Here is a 27,500-nt window from a genome sequence, read left to right as displayed (position 1 = left end):
TATCAGCAGTACATTTTGAATTGTATATTTATGGCACAGTGCACTTTTCATAGCTGAAAATTAATGAACATGCCTCTCTCGTAACAAACAAGCACCTGTGCTGCATAGTTAGTAATCGGAAACAGATTTATTTTTATTAGTGTATATGTGGGCAAAATTTTTATTTTTTTTAAACTATGGTATGCTAAAAGCTTGATTATAAGAGCATATTCTGCCAAAGGATATCTTTGTTTTATAAACTTCTCCTTATAATTTCTGCCTGTAATATTTTCTTTTCAGATTTAGTGATAATGCCTTCATATAGAATGTAATCATTTGTTTGCAGAGCATACTTGTCTTGACAAATCAAGTTCTGAGCTGTTGCCGACCACGACTATAACAAAATGAAAATCCACAAGTAATGAGGAAGATAGAACTGAATATTTAACCATTTCAGCTAAGGAGCACTTCCCAAATATCTTTTCATATCATTCAGAACTCCAGTCAAAACCTGTATCACCTGGATCAGTTTCAACAAATTAATCCTGGAGATGAACTCTTCCTATTTCATCTGTTTTCTTTTTTATTAGTTAAGCACAGAGTTTACTCCAGAAATCAAGGGAAGATTTGAAACAACAAAACCTATATATATAACTTGAAACATGCTCCTGGACTTTAGTTTTAATCTTCATTTTAGCTTCCTACCTGCTGCAGCTCTAAGAGGTCCAGAAATCTGTTCCAGCACCATAAAAAAAGTACAGTCATCCTAAAGTCCACACTATCTTATTTATTTATTGCTGAGTATAAACATCTCCTGGCAGTGTCTTCACACATCTGTGGGCTGGTTGCTCCCTCTGTGGCTCCTTCATAGCCTGTGGCCTGATGACTTTTTGGGGGTTAGAAATTTAAATGGAAGGAACAAAGAGAGCCTTTCATCCCCCAGCTCTAACTGAAGCAGACCTGTGCACCACTCAGCACACGATGCTTCAGCTTACGCCAACGCCTGTAATGTCAGAGTCAAATAAAAACCTTGTCATTGATAATGGTGGCAAAAGGGGTAGCTTATTCATTTGTACTTCACAGAGTATCTGTGTGGAAAACAATCCCAAACTATGAAGATAATCAAGTATTTCCAGAGGTGTTAATTTGGGAGCCTCCATTTCATTTTAGTAGACCACAACTTCAAATCCGAACTTGAATATAGACTCTTTCATTGAGCTCTTTAATCAAATTCATTTGTAAATTAAGCTACAAACAACCTGTCAAAGCCCATTAAGACACCTGAACAAAACTCTCCTGGAGTATGCACTGTACACCACCATGCAGTATAGCACATCAAGCCTCAGATCTGCACTGCTCCTCTCTGTGGCTTTCTGCAAGGCTGCTGGATGCAAACATCCTTTTCAATGGCCTACATCAAACATACAAAGATGGAAATGCCAATGTAATAATGTAAGAATGCCAGAAAATATAGCCAAAAATTATTTATTGTCATTCATCAAACTGATGACCACCTTGCTAATTTTCATTTATATATTCTTTAGGAGTTTTACAGTCCCTAAAACCTTGAGAACATAACTTGTATGGAGGAAAAAAATCAGCATTATTTTATCAGTCATTTATCTCATTCCACAGAAATATCAGCTTCCAAAGATGAAGTCTGTATTTCTCAGTATATCTAATATAAACCTACCTATTAAAAGACACATTAAGAAAAAGCCTGACATGCTTAAGTAGTATGTAATTGCAACAAAAATTCTGTTGAAATAAAAATCATAGCTGATGCTGAAGCTCAGCATCAGCTGAGCACTGACCTCCATCAATAGGCTTGATATTAATTGTCAAATCAGTTCTCACTCTTGCCTGGCTATGGGGAGAGTAACTTCTTGCAGTGATGCACAGAAGAAGCACCAGGCTCAGCTCATTCCCAACCTGGGCCAACAGACACAGAAAATCCTTCTGGTAGTCCATACTAAATATCCCATTTGCCCATTCCAAAGATGTCCAAGCTCAGAAACAAACCTATTTCCCAGCACAGAAGCAGAATGGGAAGGGAACAAAGTTTTCCCTCCCAGCTGCTGAGATCTGAGTGGAGCTGTCCATGCTGGGTCACAACCCAGCACGGAGTTTGAGCTGCGCTTTTGCTTAGAGCTCAGCTAATCCAGGAGTTGGGTTTGGGAAACTTATGTGCTTCATGAGTTGTGAAAGAGTCCCTGGGTTAAACACAGTGGGGTTTTCTGAACACAAAAGCTGGGAATGGAAGTAACATGTGGAAATTTTGGACTCTTTGGGGAAACATGTACAAGGCATGCCTCACTAATAACTCACTATGAACAAAGGCAAAATGTTCTTCTGTGTCAGTAATGATATCTTCTCAGTTTGGCCTTTTAATACTGATGTCAACAGAAGCCTCATCTGATTTTAAAGGTAGAACGTGTTTCAGTAATTTTTACCACAATTCTCTACCATATTTTATAGCAATAATGCTGCTACAGCTATGATGATCTAAGGACGTAAGCACAGCAGAATTTGAAGTAACAGCTTGTATTAAAAACTTAACTACCACTAAAACAGCTAACATAACCTGGAAAAGCAGGAATGTATTTCAGGTACAAATGTTTTTTCAAGAACAGAGCAAGCAAAAAACCTCCAGCTCAGTTACTGAAGTCAAACTCAAAACAATGATTCCCAGTTTGTGCTTATATCATATTTAATAGTGTTGCTTGATCTGGGGTTATTTTTACTTTTAAGAAATAACTTTAATATTTATTTTTAAGGAAAAAAACCCCACAATGTTAAGAAAATAAATTACTTGTCTTAGTTTTCAAGCTATCCATTATAGCAGACCCAGGAGCACTGAACTCAAAATGCCTGTGGGGTAATTCTGCCATGGCCAGCACTGTGCTGTCATGGTGAAAGGCAGACCTGTAAACCAAAATAAGTCTGTCCTACCCCTTACAAATGCTGGGATAAAATGGAAATTTGTTGGAAAGGTCACTGTCAGAGGCTAATCATGGTGGGAATCTAACCATGATGCTACTGATGACCCAACCCCTGACAGTCATCCTTCAAAAACTCCTTTACTATCAATTTCTGAAGAAATATGGGTTTGTGTGACACACCTTTCAGTCCTGGAGGATACAGCTAGTAGCTGAAGAAAATGGAGAATTTGCTAAGTAGAGGTAATACCATGCTTATTTTAGTGGTATTTCTGGACTTTCTGGATACTTGGGTGCAGAGATATGTTTTACAAAATCCTTTAATTCATAACTAAATAAATTAGTTATTAATTTAAAAGAAGAGTACATTAGAAATGTTTTAGGTCAGTAAAATTTAAAAAGCTTAACTCTCCTTATTCAAAGGCCAAAAGGAATCCTGAAAGGTTTGCATAGTCAATCTTCTGATAACTGCCCACAGGAAAAAAAAAAAAAAAAAAACAAACCACTGCACAAAACTTGTACTATCTCCAGTACAAACTAACTGTTCATTGCAGTTTTGATAACTGTTGATAAAGTGTGAACTACTTCATCTACCACAAACTCAGACAACACTTTTTGCATGCAGTTTGGAATGAAAACCACCTACTATTATGTTTCAATATTAAAAACCAGAGGGGAGGGGGTCAGCTCATTCTCCCTGAGCTCAGCACACCACAAACCACGGCATTGCCACCATTCAGCTCTTGTCCACAAATGTTCATTTACCAGTCTCAAGACATTCAACAAAGAAAGCTCATCTGTACTTTAGAACAGCAGAGACTGGAGCACATAAAGACAACATTCCTTGCCAAGGCTAGCAGAAGTTTGTGGGAGCAAAAAGCTCATTTCATTTTGCTCCCAGTGCTATCCCTGCCCCATGACATCAACAACAACCTTGAAGTCGACTATAGCAGACCTAAATATTTAAAGCCTTATGTTCAACTCATTTCAGCACATATGACCTGACAGACTGAAGGACAAACATCACAGGTAGAAGCTATCACACAAATCAATACCTCTGTGTCACTCCCTATAGAGGCTGTTATAAGAAATGCACATTGCAAGGAACTTGCAAAGTTACACTGACTGAAATATTTATAATTGCAGAGTGGACTTGACACAAATGAACATCTTATTTTAAAAATAAAAACACAATCCTTATTCACAGGCTGTGGTACAGGTACAAGATGATGGACCTCTCTATGACCTTGTTTTCTAGTCTTTTCTAAGCTTTCCATTTTCTTGCTTTTATCAAGTATCTCTCTTTGTTCTCAAACCCTTCTCAAGGAACTTTTATTGCAGTAATTCCCAGTGCTGGGAAGCTCATCCTCTGGCAATGGTTCAGTGAGAGCCCCACTGAACACTGCTGTTGCATCACAGACCAGGGAATGACATTTACAAGCATTTCACTGAAAGTCCTGGATAACAGGAATCCTTAACATAAATTCAGAGAACTTTAAAACACAGAACCTTCTAGGTGAGACAAATACAAACTGTCAAAGGAGTTAAGTTTTTCAGATCCCAAATTTGGGTTGGGATGACAGAAGAGGGAGAGCTTTTGAGCCTATCTTCAGATAAAATTTGCAAAGGTCTTAATATTTATCACATAAATTTAAACACTTTTATCTTAATAGAATGCAAAGTCCAAAAGAGGTTGTAGTAGGTATGTTTACACAAGCACCTCTTCATCTGTCACAGGGACAGAAAGCAACAATTATTGGAAAGGATTTGAAAGAACAGACAGTTAGAAAACAGAGTAACGAAAATGGTATCAAATTGAAACTGCATGGACAATTTAGGCTTAAAGAATGTAATTACACAAACTAAATTATGGGAAATTCTCCTTCTGAGAAAAACAGGGCATGGTCTTTAGTCTGACAAGTGGCCAAACACATTTCTTAGCCTGCTCAAAAAACTCCTCGTAGCACCTGTGTCTCATAGCACTGGAGCAATCCACAGGGAGCTGGAATCCAGTCTGCAAATCACAGCACACCTGAGCACAGCTCCCAGCACTGACACCATACGAGATGGTTCCTTTTGTTTCTTTGATCAGGAGTCAAGACTTTTATTCTAGATCCAGCAGTGTAGTGAGATAAGCCTGTGATTTTAGTCAGGATGGTTAAAAGCAACTGATTTTTCAGAAGAGCTGGCTACTGGCAGCTACTGCTTCTTCAACTGACAATAAGATCCTTAGTCCCTTTGATTTCAGCTCCACAATGAATCTAACAACATATATATATAAGAAGATTATTATATATAAATTAATATGAGATATAAATATATGTCATATATATCATATATATCTTATATAAGAGATATATATTAGATATCTATCTTTTATATATATCTTATACATATGTCATATATCTTATATATTTATATAGTGGAAATGTATTATAAATATACAATTAATAAAGCTGTGAAGCTTTGTTAATAGTATATTTATAATTCATTTATATCCATTTTAGTGGATAGCATTACTCAACAGGTACTACTCACCTGTTGAGTAATGCTATCCACTAAAACTCTTGAACTTCCCCTTCCTGTTTAAATAATGAGATACTCCCTGGGTTTGTAGGGCAGCACTACCACAAGTTACACATCAGATGGATTGGACGGATTAAGTTCAGCATCACCAGTACCAGCCCTTCCCAGCACAGACTCTGATGTTCCCATCTCAGTCAGCCTCACCCAGGGTGATCTCTGACACTGCCCTGGGGTCTCTCACCCATCTGCTGAGCCCCATCTTCCCATGGACCTCCTGACCAGGCTGGGGAGGAAGTGCTGCAGCATCTCTGCAGGGCATGAACCTCCTGCCTGGTGCAAGTGTTTCAGTTCTGGGAAATGAGAGGGCTCATAAGAAGGCAGCAGAAGCTTTTCTTACAGTTATTTTTGGCAGAGAAATGATTGGTGAAAGACCTGAGAGCATCTTCTGCTTTCAGAAAAGGAGGAGAAGCACTCAGGAGAAGTTGAGGAAATTTTCTGTCTTCCTCCTCTCCCCAAAAATCTCCCTGTTCTCATCATTGAGTGAACTGGAGACAGCTCACCAGCTTTTTTTTTTTCTTCTCCAGAAATAGTAGCTTTGGGTACTCAGAAAAACTCTCAGATAGAAAGCTGGATGCTATTAAAATGTTGATTATTTTTCAACAACTGTATGGCACGAAAAGATTCTGAACTCGGTTTTCTCCCATCTGTAAGTCTAATGCTGCTGTTCCTATGCAAGCAAAGCCTTCCATTCAAAATCAGTCATGTTCTCTACTTTTTCTGTTTTATTATGATCAAAATGCATATTTATACCATTACATAAAACTCATAGAATATGTAAAAGCACATAACCACAACTGCAGTAAAAATGGACCAGAAAGGAGTTCAATGATATTAAACTACCAAGTGGTTTAGCCTTTTTCCAGAAAAGAAGTCTCACAATGAGTTTTCTTTGTCCCTTAAATGAGACAATTTTAACATAGTAGTTTGCTGTGCTTTCAGTTTGTGTGTAAACGATGTAACAAAGCATACAATTATTTTTTTTCTCAGAGAGTGCAGTGGAAAGCCTGAAGGAAATTTTCTTAAATTTGATGCTTACCTCTTTCGCCAAAAGAATATTTACCTTTAAAATAAAATAAAAAAACCCCAAAAAACGGAGTTATATTATTGGTAGCAAGGGTTTTAGCATGCACTAAAATGTCATCTAAAGTTGCCAAATAAATACTTACATGCTGCTGATGACTGTTTGTTTAGGAAAAGGAGATTTAGCTGCTCACATGTTCATTAGCACACACAGAGAAATGGATGAAAAATTCTTTTGGTACTTAAAACTGATGCCATGGCCGCTGCTTACAAGTATTTCTAATATACAGTGGGTAAAAAGTGAATAATGACCAGATTAAGATATTAAAGGAAAGCAATGATTGAACTTTTTTTTTTTTTTTTCCCTCTTTGAAAGAAATGAAGCAACCAACAAAAATGCCCCTTCTTTTTTTTCCTGGTTACTCTATAAACCTAAAATGCTTGAAGCAGACTGCCTGTTATTTTAGCAAATATGGTGATTTCTGAGCGTGCCTGTGCTTTTACATATTTGAGTTTTGCAATGATTCAGGCATTATTGCTCTGTAATAGGTGTGGCTGCCTTTGAAATGTAAGCTCACAGCTTCTGTAGTCAGTGAACCATTGCTGATAGGGCTGACTAGTCAGAAGCAAAACTGGCTAGTTATGAAACTACTATAGTATATTCTTTATCTCATACACATTTAAAGGATTTACCTATCTATCCCACTGCAGACCTACTCATTGAGTAGGAGCCAACAGCATATGATTGTGTTAATTAATCTGCTATTGTGAGTAAAGGAACAGCTGCAGTGGTCTCGTGGATACGTTGTCAAAGGAAAACAATGTAATGTTAAGCTTCTGACTGCATATTCTGTTACAAAGGAGGTTTACGAGAAGTTAAATTCATAAATCACAGATCGTTTTTATAATAATAATAAATATCATCTGACCTTTAAAGGAAAGGTTTTAGCATTCTTAATTTCAGTTTGAAATATGTTCTGAAATACGATACTTAAGCTTTAACCCAATTCTTTGTTTTGAAAACAAACATTCCCCAGAAATGATAGGAAATGGTAGTAGCTATAGAAATGACCTCTGACTGTACTAGATACATGCCATTGTAGTTTTAACAAAGATCAGAGCCCAAAATATCAAGTTAAAAGAAGAAATTGTTGGCTTCCATCCAATACCTCTTCTAATAAAAACACAATTTCCAATATTATACAGAAATGCAGAATGAAAGGAACATTCATTACAGGGAAAACACTTATTATTTACATAGGATTTTATCTTTTTTTTATATGGAAAAGGGTACAAAAAAGACTTTTTTCTAAGTAAAATAACATAATCACTTTTGTGATTTAAATCTACCCCCTACCAAATCCTTTTGGACAGTATATACATTAGTCCTTTCATAAACACCCAAGTGGTGACTGACCCAAAAGAGAGAACAAACAGGATTTTTTTTTATGGCTGACACTTAGAACATAACCATAGAAAATTGTGTTCGAAATTCAAGTAGGAAAAGTTTCACCATTCAAAACTCCCTTGATTAAATAGGAACCTTGTCCCATGGCCAGCATGGTTTTGTGAAAACACCTTGAGATCCTTTTAATTCAAAAGTGAATTATTTTTTGAATGAACAGACAAACATTTGATACAACCCTTATTTTAAGTAACAGGGACCAGATTCTCACTGGGTACAATCAGCAGAGCTCCACTGCCATTCATGTGCTTATGCCACTTTACACCAGCACCAGATCTGGTCCAAAAAGTACTTTCTGTCAAGCAAACATGTCAAATTGTAGAATTCTTGCTTTGTTTTGTTTATTTCTTTTGACAGCTGTAGTTGGCTTTATTGGCATATATGCTTTTGATTAAATTAGCTGCTATTTTATTTCTCTTAAATCTTTCATGCCTGACATCTTTTTCTTTTCTCCTTATTTAAAAAAATTTGTTAAATCTGTGAAAACTAAGACCCAGTCCAGAGCTCTGGTACACTGGAATGATTGATGATTTCAGAGGAGCTATGCCAATTGAAGTCTCTACAATGTCCTGGCAACAAAAGAGATGTTTCACTTCGACTGGAGTGGAACTTATAAGAAAGTCTGAAGTAGCTTTATTCACAAGTTTGGATGTGATTTAAAACAAAGAAAGAGAAGGGAACATAATTTTAGATACGAATCACCAGCGCACAACTTGGTAACCCAGCAGTAACTGCATGGCACCAAACAGCAGATTTCAGTCCAACAGCAGCCTCCAAGGAAAGAGAGGAGTGCCAGGAATGAGGACCCCAGTGTTTCTAGCACACCAAAGAGATATCTTCCAAATTAAAGAGTTGTTCGCAATAAGAATCATTTCATGGCTCACAAAATGCAATATGACCTGTGGATACCCAAATAAATTAACAAACCTAATAAAAATCAGTGGATGTTCTTTGCATTTAGGGAATGTTGTTCTCCAAAGTAAATTGTGGTATTTGTCCATCCTGTACCCTCCAGAAATAATGTGTGAGTTTTTAGAACTGCCATCTTTATCTGGGCTCATACACACTGTTTAACTGATCTGACTATGCTTTCTTAAAACATCAGCACACACCTCCTTCCTGAAATACACACACACTACTCACCTCAGCTGTGCAGAATTGCCGACTGCTTGCACAAGATCATTAAAACAACACTGTGGCTTCAATCAGGCTCTGTGAATTCACCAGCATCATTAGTAACTGAGTTGATGACTTCAGTGAGGTTGATTGGGTTGGGTCTTCATGGATATTTAGTACTGTGGGGTTTTTTCTCAAGTCAGAATTCTCAAATAGAACAATTTATTGGACTTTTTAAAGCCTGATTAAAAAACACTGCTATCAGCTGAGACTTAGTTTGATGTTACCCACTATTTTCATTTGACAAAATATGCCATAATTTTGGAGAAAATCATATATATATTTAAACAGGAAATTACAGCTCTGATTACAGTACAGTTCCTTTCAGGCTAAGAAGAGAAGAATGCATGGAGAGAAGCAAATTCCCTAAGTTTCTATAATGGAAATCTAAAATGTTACCAGCAAATAATTGCAATGAAGAGGTACATTGGAATAAATATTAAATTTAGTCATGCTTATGACTGGAAGGCCACCCATGCAGCCTCAGCATCAGATATAATAATGTTTTTTCCTGATGTTCTCTTTCCTTTGAGATTAACTGAATCTATTCTGCCAATTAACAACTGATTTTTATCTCAGAACCAGTTTCTCCTGGATGTTAATACAAGTTCATCAAATTGATGCATCTTCCTCTGCAACCAGTCAGCAGCTGGTAGTGAACCTCTATGAGGTGAGAGAGGGTTTTATGATCCCTTGGGTGGCCAGAAAAGCAAGTGAACTGGGGGTGAAATTAGGGAATAGCACTTGAACTGTCCATTTGACTGTTAACCACTGTTAAAGGTCTGTCCAAAATACAGAACATTCTAAATGGAAATAAACTTGTCACCAACAACTGAGACATCCACTCTTTAATTAATGGAAGTCTGAAGGGTGTTGTAGCAATCTGGAGGTTGCCCATGGTTGTACATCAGTCAACATACCAAATTAGAACTATTCCAGGAGATTCCATCAATTGTCTGAGTTGAACAACCAGTACTGCTTTAGCCACCAGAGCTTAGCAGCCACTACTTATTAAAGCTGCCTGCTTAAAAACTCACACTAATTTCTATTGTAATTGCATCTATTTCAATGGACTGGACATCTGCCATTGTGTGACAGAAAAAGAATGGTCTCAGCCAGTTCAAGAAGAATAATGCAAATACAGAGTTATCAACCTACTTGATAGCTGATACAATAGTACTTTTACTTTGGGACTACCATGATGAATACTGGCTGCAGAAAAATCTGCAATTTTCTAAAAAAAGAACTACAGAATCCAACTACAGAAACTCAATATAGGCTAGAGTATAAATCACTAGACTGAAACTCAGGAGATGCTCCACTGGCTCTTCCACTGGAATACTGAATGACCTCAGGCAAATTCTTTCGCCTCCCTTGCCTAAGTCTTGCAGAATATGGAATGGAATTAGCAATATTTTACTTCTGCTCAATTGTTTTGAGATTTATCAATTAAAAAATATTGTAGAAGCTAGCTGTTTATGTATTAGATATGTAGAAGCTGACCAAATGATGCTAGTTAAATATTATTATTTTTATTTGAAATAATGTGTATATAATATATAGACATATAGATATCTATATAAATAGATTTATCTATCTTGGAATAAAACACAGATCTCTATAGAAAACTTCCAAAGAAAGGCAAAATGGACTTCAAAACCAAGGCAGCATAAGGAATGGGCACCATCTACAAAGAACCAAGCATGCAGAGAAATATTTAAAGCTTGTGAGCCCATACTACCCCAGTGAGTCAGACAGACTTTCCTGAGACATTGTCTTCTAAAAGCAGAGACAGCAAAGTACTTTACATGCTCTGCTGGTAGAATAAAGATGCATCCACTACTAATGGCTGACTTCATACAGATATTCTGGAAATTGCTCAAACACAGGTATTTGAGCAATTAACTGAATTTGTTAAGACTTACTGTACTCACTGTACTTAGTTTACACAGTTCTTATTCATAAACCCTAAGACCTGATCACAACCTTAGCTCAAACTTGCTCCAAGAGTAACTACAAGGAAAGTCTTCCTGCCAAAAGCCCTTTCAGCAAAAGGACACCCTGATTAGCTTCATGGTAGATGTGGCTTTTGCCAGGATAAAAGGGACAAATGTATTTTTAAAAGAAAATCAGGAAGATTTGTGAATCAACACAGCAGGAGAAAGAACATTAGCACAGATGAGAATATGCAGTTTAATCACTACACAGATACAGAGAGGTAAACAATAATATACCATAAAATGAAAGTAAGAACATAGATCTCTACAAATATCATCTTTCTAAAGCCCACAAACCAAATGAGACTGTAGGAACAGCTAATAGCACTACTACACAATATTTCATCTAGGAGAAGACAGACATTACCACCCAGGAGCTGTTGGTAGATATAAGAATGTCCTGACTTGATGGTACATGGAAACTGTGCACTGCCTCTGCTGGGGGAACAAATACAGACTACAAATTCAATGGCTTTCAATCTGAAATCTCTCCTTAGTACTAAAAGAAATAAATAAATAAACAAAATGAAGCAACAGAGAAAAATACTGATGGCTTTAGACTCTGTTCAGCTCCCATCCCAAATGAGGATGGCAGCTGGGGACTACTGGCAGAACCAGGAGAGAATGAGCATTTCCTATCCACAGGCCACTGCCACTCCCCATCCCAGCCCCAGAACAAGCATCTGAGCAGGACATCAGGTGTTCTTGTCATTAGGCATTCACCTGGAAACAGACACTGAACAGAGCTCCTCAGCCATTGGAAACACTGGCTGATTGCAGGATATCACTTAGCAATACAAAGTAAATAGCAAAAGAACTAAAACAAATCTCCTGAGGGAAAGGTAAAAAAGAAGGAGCATAAACAATGCTTCCTTTTGAGACTGCAAGTAATGAGGGACAGCAAGACAGACACCATGCAGAATGCAGTTTCATTCCTGACAATACATAATTAAAAAACCTAAATGTTTTTAACAGTTTTCAGTTAACTCTGGAAATGGAATTCATCAGAGAAATTGTATTAAATGTGCCATGCATGAGCAAGACTTAGCATCTAACCAAGAAACAGATTTAGGGGTTTAATGTTGACTAAAGCCTAAAATCTGTAAACCCTGGTAACCTCCCTTAACCAGGTAAACTCTGGTAAACCTGTAAAAGGCCTGTGAATATAAGGCCAAGAGATGAGAACAAAGTTTGAACTACTCAGTATCTGAGATCCAAAAGAAAAGGAAGGTTATGAAGATTTGATAGAAAATCAAAACATGTAGAGGAATGCTTTTTAAATCTACCTGTCTAAGCCAGTAGTTTGAGAATGCTATTGGCAGAGATGACCAAAAGATCTCAAGAACTTTCAAGAGTTGTGAGGCAGAAGAAATTCAATAAATTGAATTTCTTGAATTCTAGAAATGAATTGTCATGAGGTGCTAGGGCAAGAGAAACAAAAGCTGCTGCTTGTCTGTTTTGTGACTTCCTTGAGACAATTCCACACGCAGATTTTTCATCCAAGCACTAACACAGATTAGGAGACATCTCGTGTTTCTGCCAGGAGTCCCAGTGCAGGGCACTCCAGTGGGAGCAGCCTGCGGTACAGAAGGCTTAGGACTGCTTGTCTCCTCTGTTCCAGAATAGCAGATTGCTGGAAACCTTCAGTATCCTTAAATATGAATGCATTCTAGTGAAAAATGAGAGAGGTGGCATGTCAGAGCTGAATCCTCAAGGGCTGAGCTTCTTAGATGGTGATTTTGGGCAGCATGCAGTGAAGAAACCACTGTGCACACAGATATCTCCTGAATGTGCCACCCACTATAAGGGAAACAGGACACACCAGATAAATTACTTGGGAGCTTTGCACCCAGATGGAGGGGGCTGTCATTTTGGCTGTCTCTAGCTGTCGTTTGTAGCTTAAGTTTAGAGTTACGGTGTTCCAAAAGCCAAGAAAATATTTCAGGGCAGCCCCTGAGTTATATCCACTCACAGGGAGGAGCCATCCAGGACAGTGCTGCCCAACCACTGCAGCATAACAAAGCTCAGAAATGTCAGAAATTCTGGGTATCTGCTCCTACAAAGCACTGATGTTGGGTTGGACTTCCATAGCCAAGGCTTCCATTTTTATATGGTGCAGCCAGTACACAGGAAAAGCAAGGACTTTCCACACAACAAAAACCAAAACAAAACACCAAACAAAACAAAGAAACAAAAATACCAACCAGAAAAACAAACAAAAAAATCCAGCCCATAAACAAACAAACCAAATTATAAACCCTATTAAGATATGGTACTTTACATTATTCACTCAGTTTACTGTTTTTCTGAGTATTTTCACCGTTGCATTATCAAATCCTGTAATAATACCACTTTATTTAAGATATTCTCTTCATATGCATTAAAACACTTATTCCCTAGAGCTGTTATTCCTGGTAAAATAAGAAATAGGGGGAAATTATTTTTTCCAGCTCCCTATTCCCTTGCTTAGCCACAAAGAGGAAAAACAAACCACATCAAAATTAACAAGGTTAGAAGACAGAGAGGCAGATGAAGGCATGCACAGATCTAGAACCTCCAGATACATAAATACACACTTTGGATGAGTAGTGAAAAGCTGATGGTGAAATGAAGTATGGCTTTTTCCAGTCTATATCTATTAGTACAGAACAGTCTTTCTGTGTATGACATTGTCTTGTCCATTGTCTTGGCCAAATGCTTGGAAAAAGCATTTACAAAATTCTCCCAACTTCATAGTAATATTATCAGAGAATGTATATATTCTATTTTCTTTTAAAAATCTATTTCTAAAGCAAAATAATTCTTATTGAACTGTGGGAGAAAAAGACCCAAAAGGAATTTTAACTAAATAAATTACAACAATATTATTTAACATTATTTTTTCTTAATATTGGCAAGTAAAGGGAGGAATATGCCTGTTCTTAATTTCACTTGGTGCCATGATAAAGTAGAAGCACTGGAGAGTGGTAATCACAAGAGTAATTTTAACTGCACACTATAATATGCTGGAAGTGACTTACAATGGCATCATTATGCAAAGTCTATTATATTTGTCAAAGCCTTTTAAGTAACAGCAATGGAAACAGTGAGAAGAATAGCAAGATGGGCCATCAGATGAAGAAGGAATCTTATTCTATGGAAAAATATTTGCACACCTCTTTGTGAATCCTCTCATGATAGTTTTAATGTTAGGGCTTCTGCAGGGAAACAAACACTTGTACTGATTATACGGGTCAAGACTTATTTTTTAGGAGATAACACCTCACTATATGAAATGACAAATTTGTAAGACAGTGCAGAACCACTTAAGCAGCTATTCTTAGAAAACAAGATTCTTATCTGATCAAACATTTCTTGGTACTCTATGAAGTACAAGTCAAAGGACATTAGGAATCACAGAAGAGAGACTGTTTAAAATACAGGACACCTAACCACTCATCTGGATTATACTATCCAGAACCACTACCCAAATGGAAAAAGCATGTCCATTTCTAAAGTAGCATTAGTACACAGTGATTTTTTTATGGCATCAGCCAGAAAAGCTATTCTGGTTTACCAATCACAATACTTTTTATCCCAGCCTATTATCTCTGCAAACCAGTAGCCCAAAATCACTTATCCAACTATTTAGAACTTGTGCAGAAATGTCTTAAGTGGATGGCGTCTTAGTATCTCTTACCAGTATTTAATGTATAAAAATTACACAAAACATAAAGTAGTCTGATCAATTAAGCAGGAAATTGGGGACTAGAGACTCCTTTGAGATCTATGCATTAAAGACACTAAGAAGAACTGGGTATTATTCTTTCAGGAAATTGTTTTAAAGTATTACAAGAAGACAAAATAAACCATATTCTCAAATCCTCTGAAATACAACAGGTTTCAGAGGAAAAAAAGCATTGTAGGAATATTGCAAGAAGCAGCATGAAAAAGGTTACAATCCCTCTCAGTTTTTAAAGCCATGCACCCAATCTTGGATACACAAGCGTGCACCTCCCTTCTACATTTTTAATAACATTGTCACCCTTACAGCATGTTTGAAGTCAAGATGTCCACATTGAAAGGAGATCCAACCATATGCACAAAGAAATGACAGAGGGGGCTTTAAAGGATAGACTTGATAAACTTTCAGTTGAGCCAACCCTCAAAATTCATTTTCCATTGCAATTTACAGAATGTAGACTCACAAAACTCATACACATATTAGTCCCTCATTTCTCTAGCATTCCAAAAAGTGTGGTATTTTTAAGACAAAAATATTTTTCCTTACATGTTTCTTGTTCAATTTAAAAACAGCAGCAAAATTAAACATTTTCTTAATGAAAAAACTACTGACTGCATGCATTGTAAACATCAACAGCTACTAAAGACATCTAGATTTCATGTCCCAGTTGTGTGATCCAGAATCCTAATTTGTCTAATAGACAATATAAGCAAAGCAAAACTGCACTGCAAAAATCTGAAATACCATTTCAACTGCTCTTAATTTACCTTTTATGGCCCAAAGCAGGGCCTGAGATCTTCACGCCATGCTCCCACCACCTTTCGGGTATAGCAAAATCCAGTCATGAAAACTCCTCTTAGGCAGAGTCAATTCTTTCCATACTTAATATAAAACAACGCCAACTAAATATATCTGATCTTCTTTTCCATCAGATCTAGCACTCCTGAAAAGCTATGGCAGAATTTGCATTCAAGATGCTGACCAATAATGAGCGTTTTAACTTACTGTGGCAAATAAAACTTTGTGCCATATGGCTGATTAGAGATATTCTCTCTCTTTTTCTTCTCCTCTAAACAGCTGGGTGAGTAACAACAAGCAAAAGACAGTCAGCAGCTGCACACTGTTATCATTACTTTGATACTGCTTGAAGGAATCTAAGGCTTCCACAGGTATGCACCTGAGATTAGAGGCAAAGAATTTTCCTCTCTAAATATGAGAGGAAACAGCTATGGGAGTTATAATTATGTTTTACAGGTGTCATCAGAACAATGCTTCCAAATTTTACCCAGAACAAACATACCCTCTTTCCATTTTGTGATCGAATTTTTCAAAGACCTTCAGGGAAAAGATATTATTGTACAAAGGCAACAGCAGTGAGTAAATAAGTATAAAGGCAAACACTTCTATTGCAGCCTTCCCAACTTTATCTATTTCACCCATGCAACTTTAGTAGTGATCCAACAGGATCTGCAAACAGAGCATTAACTGTTCAAGCCCTGTGTTTGGTTACGGTGTACCAGGCGTGCCCAGGCTGGGGTGGCACAAGTTGGTAATCAGAGGAGAATTAATGAGCCACATGCCTCTGGCTCCTCACTGGTCAGAAGGTATTTGGAAATGATAATGGATGAGGGAACTTCACCTGATATTACCTTGTTCGCACCCAAAGTTTTAGTGGCCACGGGAATGCCTGAGCTGGGTGTCAGATCCAGCTGGGGCTGAGTGGGAAGAAGGAATTTGAAACAACAGGTTTCAAATTGCTGCAAAAGCAAGTTACATTGTGGAGACCTCTCTGGGCACAGCTCTTGCCTCACTTCTATCCTATCTGAAAGGAATGCAATTGATAGTTCTGAGGGCTAACATATTGTAAGTCATTCATTGCTGTTCTATTATAAATTAAAAACAAAACAAAACAAACTAAACCACAAACCACGGTGATAATAAAGATGTTTATGAGACAACTGCAGCTGTGTTACCTCCTCTCCCTAAGGTAAGTGACCCCACCTGTGGAAGGAAAGAAGGCAAACTGTTTTCAGCTTTCTCCTTCAGGGAGCTGGAGACTGCATTTGGGTTTGGAATTTGGAGATGATCAGGATAATTTCTCAACTCCTTTGGATGGTGATTATCCTTTTACATTAAATAAGTGCATGGGAGGAATATTTCATAGAACAGCACAATTAAAGAGAACAATACAGTATCTATAAGAAAAGATAATTTTTTCCCATGATATGTTTATGTTTAAAAAGACCTTAGGACAATTCTCATCCAGTCATCATACTAAAAGTCACCACTAGAGCTATGCACTCAGTCACAGGGTTAAGAATTTTGAGAGTTCATAAAAAAGATGTGAAAAGCAGCACAAATCAAAGGAATAGTTGTACAAATTTCACAAGCTACTATATTGTCTCATGTAACTCATGAATAGGAAAAATAAAACCCATTGGGTATATAAGGTTTCCAGCTAATCAGGGAATGACAATTACAGTGCAGCACTAATTGTGGTCTTTGTGAATATTGAAGGCCTCTTTCTATGCACACAGATACATTTTCAGGACAGAAACCACCCTTTTATTGTTGGAAAGCACCTAGAAATCTCTGGACACTACTCTACCAGCAGCTGTGTTATTTTTCTTTAAGTTTAAATTATTGCACATGGCTATCGTTGCTAGGTAGGACTTGGCTTCCAGCTTTGTAACACTGATGGCTGAAGTCTGGGCTGGACTAAGAAACAAGCAAAAATTCAGAGGTGAAAATTACCTCTGTGGGGGTGGTTTGTATTTGTTAATGCCTTTTAAAAATTGTCTTGGATATTTGCTTGAGCAAGGTATTGCCAGTCTCTGCTCTCCAGGCATCCTAGCACTTGTACTCTTGTTGCTTTCAACTTCAGTGTCACCAAGATACTTTCAGGCAACAGATCATCTAATAAAGAACAATATGATGTCAGTGTGTAATGACTTCTTGAGAAAAAGAGTGATGTTATTCAGCAATACAAAGAGACAGTCTCACTTTCTTCTCAGATAAACAACTTGGTAATGAAAGATTTTTTTAGAGGTAGAGAACAACTGAAGGAAATTTAAAGGGGCACAGCAACTTGTATGTTAAAAAGCCCAAACACCCACATTTTAAATATTAATAACAGACAGTGCCACTGATTCCATTTCTATTGACAGGAAATTAAAAAATAAACACATAAAAATTCAGACGAGGATTTAAAAAAACATTTTCCAGTGACAGACGCTGAAGAAAGGAATATTTCTCAAAACACAACAATTGCAGAAAAGCAGTAAAAAATATCACTATGCTCATGTTTCTACTGAACTCATATTTGATGTAACTGATTAAAATATAGTAGATGGCACTGGTACCTTGTGCAGGATTAAAACTACAAGTTTAAAACTACAAATGCTACAACAGTGTACTTTAATAGGCACACAATGCACAGCAGTCAAGCAGTGTCAGAAAAGCTTGAAGTGTACCTGTCTTACATTTCTTCCTATACTTTAAGTCCCCTACACTGTCCAACACTGCTAAGTATCTGTAGTGGAAATGCAAATCAGGTCCAAATCCGTGAATATCTTTGTATTTTTTAATTCACTAATGCCACCAGCACTCTGCATGTAGCAAAAAGCTGGTCATTATGAAAAGATATCATGAACCATTTTTAAAGAGAATACATTTACATTTACCACAATCTTCTTGCTAGTCTTGGTTTTGTTCTTTAATAGTGCTAAATAGTCACTTGGGAAAGCATGTTATGTGCAAACAGTGCTCACACAAGCTTTATTCTTCTGCAACTTCAGACAGCAGTGGGAAAAGCAAGGAGGAGTCCAAAGGCAAGGAGGTAGAGCTCTAGTAAATCGGGTGCCTAATCTGTCTTTTTTCTGTACTGTCTGTGCAATATTGGAAAGGGGAGCAAAGACACCAGCAAACATTGCATGTTACTTGTCTCAGGGAAGATCTGAATTTTTGATGACCCACCCAGTCACAGATAACCAAAGGAAGGACCTTGCAACCAAAAAATTTCAGGGCAGGTCATCTATTTCTCCATCTTCTTTCATATAGGTTTCGTTCCAGCTTATCAGCAGGCTGTGTTATAAATGATAAGAGTCTAAGAAAGTAGTAGGAGCAATATTTGTGTAACTGAAAACTATTTGCAATGTTACTTCTGTGCACATTTTGTTTTAGAATGCAATGGAGTGGATGGACAGCTTTTGTCGTTTCCTCTCACTCCAAAGTGCAGTGCCTCTTTCCTAGTGAACAATCTTACAAGTTTTTTAGAGAAGTGACATTCCTGCTGTTGGCACTGTCACAGGCAGACAAACCCAGTTAGCTCAGTGATAACTGCCTACTGAGTTTGATCATTGGTGTGAGACAGGGCTGCACTGACAAAATACCAACTACAATCCTGTGGACTCTTAGCTCACACTCTTGCCCTTCTAATTTATACTTCAAAAGATTATATTAACTGATATTAGAGCAGAAAATAATTTCATTTTTAATTCATAATTGTAATAACCAGTTAAGAATATGGTAGCAGAAAATAAAATAAAAAATTAACTATAAAGCTAGCTGGCAAAATAAAACATATAAAGAACCTACATAATAAATCTTACATGCTCAAAAGCTGTGGTTAAATGATCAGAAATGTACAGTGTTACTTTAAGATAGTGAAGAGTTGATGAAGCTTGTTAAGAAAAGCATGAACAGGGCCTCTTGCTTATCATGCACCTGGCTTAAGCAGTCTCAGAGGTCTCATGGCCCAGTGTTGTTCCAGTGAAGCACAGGAGAACATCAAGCCTCTGTACCAGCCAAAAGCCACACTCCCTTCACTGTGAAAAACAACACTTGTTATAAATCTGTTTCATTAGGGAGATAAGGGTGTGCACAAAGACCCTCTGATGAAGGTCAGAGAGCCTTTGCTGCTGCCTCAGTACGTGGAGGAGGAGGGCCAAAGTGTTTGTTCTACCTCTTTTTCAATTATAAATTCTGACAGAGTAACAGAGACTCTCATTAAGCTCCATTAACATATTGACTTACACATCCCTCAGGATTCCAATGAAGGAGAACATGGGACATGCAACGCATGTATGACCAAAGTCACCAAACCCTGTCCATGACATGCAATTGTCCCATCCCCTTGGGACAGAACAAAATTTATAATATAAAGGGGAGGCTTCAGGGCACAAAAGGCTGGAGGAGGAAAACACCTCCGGAGGAGGAAAACACCTCTGGAGGAGGAAAACATCTCTGCCTGCTGATGACCAGCCAGCGGATTGTCTCTGCCCTCTCCTGAAGGGACACCTCAGGTGAGCTTTGCGTCTCCAACATTCGGTAATATTCAATTTATAGATATATTTACAGTTATGAGAATCTTACTGTATGCTTGCTGCCATGACACACGTCAGCACTCTGCAGCCAGTGCATTTGTCACTGGCAGTTGGGAACCTGCTTTCCTTTCCTGTTGTTTTAATAAACCTTCAATAAGCATTTGTGAACCTGGATCAGGCACAATCCTTATTGAACAAGAGCAGACCTATGGTACTGGATGATAACTGCACTAACAGCACGCTTGTACTCCTGCAAGTTCTTTTGAACTCAAGCAGAGCTAGAGGGTTAAACTGGCTGAAATGAAACCCAGGTGCACTCAGCCCCTCTGATCTCTGGGACACAAGGGGGTTTATTTTCTGCTAAATACCCAAACCCTTAATGCAGCAACAGCTCACTCATCCTTACACAGAACAAATGTCAATTGATATTCATATTATCCTTCAGAAAATAGTCTAACTATCCCGCAATTTTTTTTTCATGGAGGAGTCAGATTCCAAGGATACTCATTTTCTGGTAGTATTTTAGGAGTAAAAATCATCATTCCTTCAAGGTACAAGTACAGTTACAACCTATTTCCTTTAATCCTTTTTCTTTGGTATGATTCCACATCTGAAGCCGACGCCCAACATTTGATTTGCAGTTGATTAAATATAGTTAAAGGTACAACTAAGGAAGTCGCTTTCTCTATTTAATATATAGAAATGACATAAATTAATCAGCTCAAATGTGGGTTGTTTTTTTCTTATTTTCATTCAAGAATTTACAGAATTATTTTAAATTGATCTGAGGACTTTCATGTTGTTTCTATTGTAGTACCTATCCATTAGTGACTGTTTTGAAAATTACTGACTGGAACCCAGTGCCTGAAATGATCACTATTAAAGAGTCTGCCCTATTTATTTTCTTTTAATCTGACCTTTTGTATCTTTATTCTCAATGCAGTAATCTTCATTTCCCCTTTGGTTTGTCTCCTATGGACATTTCTGCAAACACAGCAACAATGAAAACAGAGAGTTTTGAAACACTACTTTCTGTACTTGCCAAAATTTAGTCTACACTTTAAGGAAGCCCTGCTACTTAATGTCTGGTATTTTTGGCTACAAAACCCTTTGAAATTCTGACTAGAGCTGTGAAAATCCAGATGATGAACAAGCACAGTAGTGCAGTGTATTGACAATTTAACTTCAAAAAACTTCCCAAGTTTTCTAGGCTCACTGGCCTTATCAAGCTAAATTCAAGTCAGCAGTGCTGTTCAAATACAAGTCAGGAAGTAAAAAAAACCAAAAATGTTTATTCAATCAGAATTCTTCCAATAGAAAGCATAGGAGCTTAATGCCAGTCAAGGGCAGAAAACGACTTAAAAGCCCAGTAAGACAACATCACTGGATCATACGCTCACACTCACCTACCTTCTATTTGTGGTACCTGGATATCCTTCTTTCACACTAAAAACTATACTTTACAAACACTGCAAATTGCATGTTTTACACTGTAAAAAATTTCAATTCAGTTCCACTCAAGTTTGGCTGATAAAAGATCATTTCATGCACTTTTGGGAAGAAATAATATGAAACTAGTGCCCTACACGGTCCAATTCTCCACAGCTTTGCACAATCGTTTATATTTTTGCAAAACACATGTAAACTGACACAAAGTGCTACCGTTCTGATTTGTGTTTATTTCCCACTGTTAGGGGGAACAGCTTAAAAGCAGAAGACCGAAGGGAAGGACTGAGAATCACTCAAGTGACCTTGCAGCTGGGAATAACCCTTGATGAACCAGCGTGAACAGCACGGACCAAGTTTAACAGTGCCTGCATCTCCACTTCTGTGCCTCTGCTTGAGGGCTGATTCAGGGATCCCTGATTAGTGAGGTAACAGACATAAATCTATTCTTTGTATTCTAGCCCTGACCAGGTGGCTATCCCAGCTGCCTGCCTGTGCCCACTTGTCACAGTTGTCAGGATCTAGGAACAACCATGTCGTGGCTAGCGAAAAGGTCAAAAAAGCCAAAAAAAATGAAAAAGCTGAAGAAGTCAGGGGCTGGAGAGGCTGTGGTGGTGAATCCCCACATTCCAGGATGGCCCAGCACGGAGCGCTGGACGCCCGTGGCCACTTTCCTTGCCACGATGGCCTCTCCAGAGACATGGCCCGAGATAGATGATGGAGTGGTGGTGAGCCCGCACAGGGTGGAGATCGCCATGCGCGGGCTGCCCTGGAAAGGGGCATCCAAATCCTCCCGCAAGCTGGCGGGGAGGCTGGGCTGGCTGCTGGCCACGGGGCTGAGGGCTCTGGACAGGGAGGTGATCTCGCTGCAGAGCAAGGTGAGCGAGCTGGAGCTGGTGACCTACGCGCGGGCCCGCGACTGCGAGGCCATCGCGCTGCAGAGCAAGGTCAGGGAGCTGGAGCTGGTCACCTACGCCCGCGCGCTGGAGCGCGAGGTCACCGCGCTGCTGGGCAAGGTCAGGGAGCTGGAGAGGGAGCTCGTGACTCTGCGGGCCGCAAAGATGATCGCACACGAGGTGACCACCACCCAGGCAGAGCAGCGCTATGAGCAGCAGTGCACTATACAGCAGCTGGTGTCACCCAGGCATAAATATGTGGAAAACAAGGTGCTGATCTCCCAGGTTCGTGCTCCAGCTATGAAACCTTCAAGGGATCCTAAGGAATGGGATGGAAATCTTTGGGGTGAGTACTCAGACTTTGAGATTGAGATTTAGCCAGATTTAGCAGATGGTGGGGTGGCATAGATCACACACATTTACACTCTGAAAGAGTTCCAATTATGCACTCCTAGACAAGGAAATCCTTTTAAATTAGAAATAATAATTCTAGATTATATAGTCTCATGGGGATTGTGGTTTATGAGTGGACCAAAATTCCAAAAAAAATCAGTAGAACCTTGGTCCCAGTTATTCCAAGGCACTGCCAAACATTATACCCTGATGGGAAAATGAATTAAAGATGTAGCTTAGGCACTGCAAGAGACTGAAAGAATTACAGGCCAAAACAACATGACTGTACACCTACAGTACAAAACACAGTGAGGACCAAAAATCATTGAGATGGTGACTTTCTGAAAATATTATAGAGGAAATACAATTGTTTATACCAATGGATTGTGCAAGCTCTTAATCTAGATGTGCTCATTCATATAATAACTTCTCACAATGCAGTATAATTGTCTCTATCTATCCTTTTATTCTATATCCTCTATTAATATACTCTCTAATGCTTATATTTTATGTATCTTTGATTATATCCTGTGCCTTATCCGGGGGGATGTTATTGGCATCACACACCCAACATCCAGTCAAAGTTCCCTCTGAAATAGCACAAGCCACACCTCTCCAATCTGTGGGGCCCATTACCCAGTCTCCAGTTACCAAGCCTGGAATGATATTAGCTGAAGGAGCTGGAGCAACCACGTGTGTATCACCAGATAGAGATGACACTCCTGTTGTCCTCCACAGGCTGGCTTGTTGTGCTTCTTAGGCTTGTATTATAAGCAGATATCTTGAATACAATTCTGCAAAATCAATATGTAAATACCTGTGTGCGGTCACTTTTTACTGTAACTAACTTGTCACTATTCTTTCTGGGAAGTGTCTGTAGAGCAGGTGACGTGTGCCCTCGTGTGAGCTTTAACTTGGATATCCAAGGCAGCTGTTCCCTTACAATTGTGAGTAACTGATGCCCACTGTGGAACCTTACAACACTGGTTACTGGAGAACTTCATCCCCCTTCAACATCATGAGCTCTGCTCCAAGTTTGAAGGCGTATGCTGCTTTGACCTGGCAGCAGAACCAGCTGGCGTGGGGGACATCATTCTCAAGTATCTCAAGGACTACAGATCACAACCTACCAGTGGTGCCTGACAGAAGGGGTGGGACACTTCACTCAGAGCATTGTGTGCTTGTTTGTTTATTCCTTTTCCCCTATGCTTAAGTGCCTTTGTAAATCCCCCATCCCACATCTCCAGCCCTGGCAGCAGTGGTCTCTTGAGCAAGGGAGTGGAAATTTGGGAGGAACGGGTTAAAAAGCGGAAGACTGGCGAGGAGGATGTAAATGGCTCAAGTGACCTTGCAGCTGGGAATAACCCTTGATAAGCCAGCATGAGCAGCAGCCAGTGATCCCCTGGCAGGGACTGAGCTTAACAGTGCTTGTGTCTCCTCTGGTGTGCCTCTGCTTTGGGGAGTCCCTGGTTAGCGAGGTAGCAGAAATAAATTTACTCTTTGCATTTTATCTCTGAGTTTGTGGTTGTCCTGGCTGCCTGTGTGGACTCACAACCCCACTCCCTGTGCAGAGGTGTCAGTGCCAACACACTGCACAGGGGAGCACAGAAATAGGCCTCACAGTCTCTGAAGACACATTAGTACAGGCTCCTGTGAAAGAATAAGCAAGGACACTAAAACCACTGAGGAAAAGAACAATAATGTTTTTCATTGATAATGCTATACATGTTCTTAGTAATGAGTCTCTCAACTCACTCTAAGTAAAGCAATTGGCATGTGCTTTAGATAGAGCAACAGTACAAATACAGCTGTGTATATCTGACACACAAGCATTTGATTTTGGACTTGCTGAATGTTCAGATAGTTGATGAGATCACTTCACTGTTGCTGCACATAAAAAGCAAGGTATCTGCAGCATGCCTAATTCTGACACTAATCACTCTCCTCAACCTGCATCAGGGTCACTTCTGTGCATCCTTTTTTTGCCCTCAGATATGTTTGCAAAAAATTGCTATTCACCACAGGGGAGCTGGGAGGAGAATGCCTGGGAATTGATGGGCATCAATTGTACCCACAGCTGTGAGTTCTTCAGTTCTGGCTGCTGCAAACATACTTTCAGGTCTTTTCACAGTTCTTTCAGTGCAAAAGAAATGGAGCCTATTCCTTGGTGTTATTTCAGCAGCCTCACTGGCTTCAGTTTCTCTCCCCAAGCTCAGACAGCTACTGAACCTGTCCCCTATATGAAAACTGAGAGTAGAACAAGAAAGGCAGAATCCTGCCATCAGACACTCTCTTAAACATAGACAAACTTGCTGTGTTGAGTTTTTATATAAAAGGCAGTGCAAATGATGTTCAGTGGGTAAGTAAGTAACATGGATTCCCTTGTACCATAGGGATGTATGTGTTTCCCTACCTTTCCCTTGCCTGGATTTCACAGCTACCACTGTGCATTGCCCAAGTCATGTGGCCTTGTCCCTTCAGGGTCATTGAAAGTGAGTTTGGTTTTCACTGCAAAGTAGCAGTATGTTCAACATAAAAGAACCTGCCAAAAAGACAGTAATAGAAACTGTTCTGTATTTGTTCATACTCCTGCTTGCCCTTTTCAGTAATGTCCACTTTCATTCCTTACCCCTTTTCAAACAAAGTTCCTTATAATTATACTATAATTATACCATCAAAAATCAGCATTCACACACAGATACTACTGAGCAGCATCTGAGCAACCACAGTATTATTTCTACACAGAACAGGAAATAACTGTGGTGACACTGATACCATTGAGTGGTAAATGTGGTTCTGTGTTGCCTTAGAGTTCTTCACTGTACTGGCACCACACCTGTCTCAAGTTACTTTTCCAGTGACAGAATAACAAGGAATATATTAATCATAGTAGATATCTACTTGATTAATGATATATGCACATACCACATACCAAGATCCGTAAGATTAAAAGAAAGGCACTGGAATATACAAAATAACAGTAATTTCTTCCACTTCTATAATTTTTCCTTTTTACATATATGGCATCTTTATAAACCCATCTATTTCCAGTTACTAATCAAAATCAAAGATGTTCTGTCTTTTCATTGAATTCTCTACAAATTATGAAAAATGGCTGTTTGCTTTTCTTTTGTTCACAGAAATCTTTGAATCACCTTTTGGTCTCAGTCAGATCCTACCTGGTATTCCATAAATCTCCCAGGAAAGTGGGAAGTGTTTAAGATGGATGCTTAAGGCATTTCAGAAAGTATTTTCAGATTTGCTTCTGTCCCTCTCTGAATAGTTTTGTTAGATCATTAAAAGGGAAAAATATGCAGCTTTTGATAAATAGGCTACTCCCCTACCTTGGTGTTAGATAAGATGTGAGTAGACCAGTTTTCAATTACATTAGAGTATGATATATGTGGTAAGGCATTCCTTAAAATGTGATGAAGAGGTCATCTAGAAAGAGACACAGGAGGAAAACATGGCTAGAACTCAAGAGAGAAATGAACAGGAAGCACAGCTGACAGAAGTATGAGTGTATAAATCCCACTTACAGCCATTCTTACCAAGCACATTTAAAAAATAAATAGCAGTAACTCTACTTCACATTCAGTGATTTTTCTTGGGAGATCCTTAACATTAACACTGCAGTGTCTCTGCTGCTCCAGAAAAATCAGAAATGAGCTCAAAACATCAGACATGGCCTAGAAGTCCTATCCTTACTTCTGCCTCTTAGTCTGTAGTTTAATATTTAAACAAGGCCCAAAGTATTGCTACTCCACTGAGTGACTGAGGCTGTCCATCACTGAGCTCCTGGGAATGTCACACTCCATGTGACCGCTGTGCACAAACAGAAAATACCACACTGCTCTATCACTCTCCCCTTGGACCTCTGCCTAATGCTTCCTTCCCACTCACTCTTGATAACAGTCAGTGACATGCTCGCCTGTGAAACTGCAGCCAGGCTCCTGGGAGTCTCTGAGAGCCCAAACTTACTGTCCCACACGCTGGGAATGTCCAGCTGCAGCTAGACCAGGCAGAGAGGGTGCAAGGAGGAGCCTTCCTCACAAATAAGGGAGAGCATTAAGTTGGTACAGTAACTAGAGCAAGTCATGACTGGAAAAGATGCCAGAAATCAGGCTGTATTTGCTGGTGATGAGGGTGAAGGGATACTCCACAGATGGGAAGAGTGTTAGCTAGAGTCTTCTTAAATTCCACTTGATTACCCACCACTGATGCAGGTGCAAACCCATCACTAACAACAGCCCTGTCACAGTTCCTCAATAACCCCTCAGATGCAGCTATTAAAGGGACATGAAATGGGTCAGAATTAATATATTTTACACCCAAAACCTCTCTCTCTGCACCCCTCATGGAACTGGAAGAGCTAATACCCCTGGTGCAAGCCAGCCTGCACAGTAGGACTGCAGGGAACAGACTTAGCTCCAGCAACCACAGGCACTTTGCCTGCATTGGGACAGGCTGGCAGTGCTCTTTGGTTCAGCCCTAAGGAGACAAGCTTACTTTCATTACCAGAGAAATAGAGTGGAGATAAAGCCATCTCTCTTGT

At 39.0% G+C, this 27,500-nt stretch overlaps 2 protein-coding genes across 11 annotated transcripts in view; one reads left to right on the top strand and one right to left on the bottom strand.

Annotated features, from left to right (window-relative positions):
• ZNF536 (zinc finger protein 536) overlaps positions 1 to 27,500 on the bottom strand; it is a 343,245-nt gene that overhangs the window by 149,280 nt on the left and 166,465 nt on the right. The gene's annotated exons all lie outside the window — the stretch shown is intronic.
• On the top strand, positions 15,994 to 24,461 carry LOC135452551 (uncharacterized). 3 transcript variants are annotated; one of them, XM_064722752.1, is made up of 3 exons: positions 15,994 to 16,055; positions 19,932 to 20,189; positions 21,905 to 24,461. In XM_064722752.1, the coding sequence occupies exon 3, from the start codon at positions 22,190 to 22,192 to the stop codon at positions 22,928 to 22,930; it is 741 nt and encodes a 246-aa protein (XP_064578822.1). In that variant the 5' UTR covers positions 15,994 to 16,055; positions 19,932 to 20,189; positions 21,905 to 22,189; the 3' UTR covers positions 22,931 to 24,461. The 3 variants fall into 3 exon arrangements, with proteins under 3 accessions (XP_064578822.1, XP_064578820.1, XP_064578819.1); XM_064722750.1 differs by lacking the exon at positions 15,994 to 16,055 and adding an exon at positions 16,773 to 16,873; XM_064722749.1 differs by lacking the exon at positions 15,994 to 16,055 and having other exon boundaries at positions 19,823 to 20,189.

The sequence above is a fragment of the Zonotrichia leucophrys genome, chromosome 11 (assembly GCF_028769735.1).
Source record: "Zonotrichia leucophrys gambelii isolate GWCS_2022_RI chromosome 11, RI_Zleu_2.0, whole genome shotgun sequence".
Taxonomy (NCBI): domain Eukaryota; kingdom Metazoa; phylum Chordata; class Aves; order Passeriformes; family Passerellidae; genus Zonotrichia; species Zonotrichia leucophrys.
This window is presented reverse-complemented; position numbering and strand designations above follow the sequence as displayed.

Excerpts from the sequence above, each read along its gene's own strand:
- LOC135452551 (XM_064722752.1), top strand. The coding sequence starts at position 22,190 with ATGTCGTGGCTAGCGAAAAGGTCAAAAAAGCCAAAAAAAATGAAAAAG.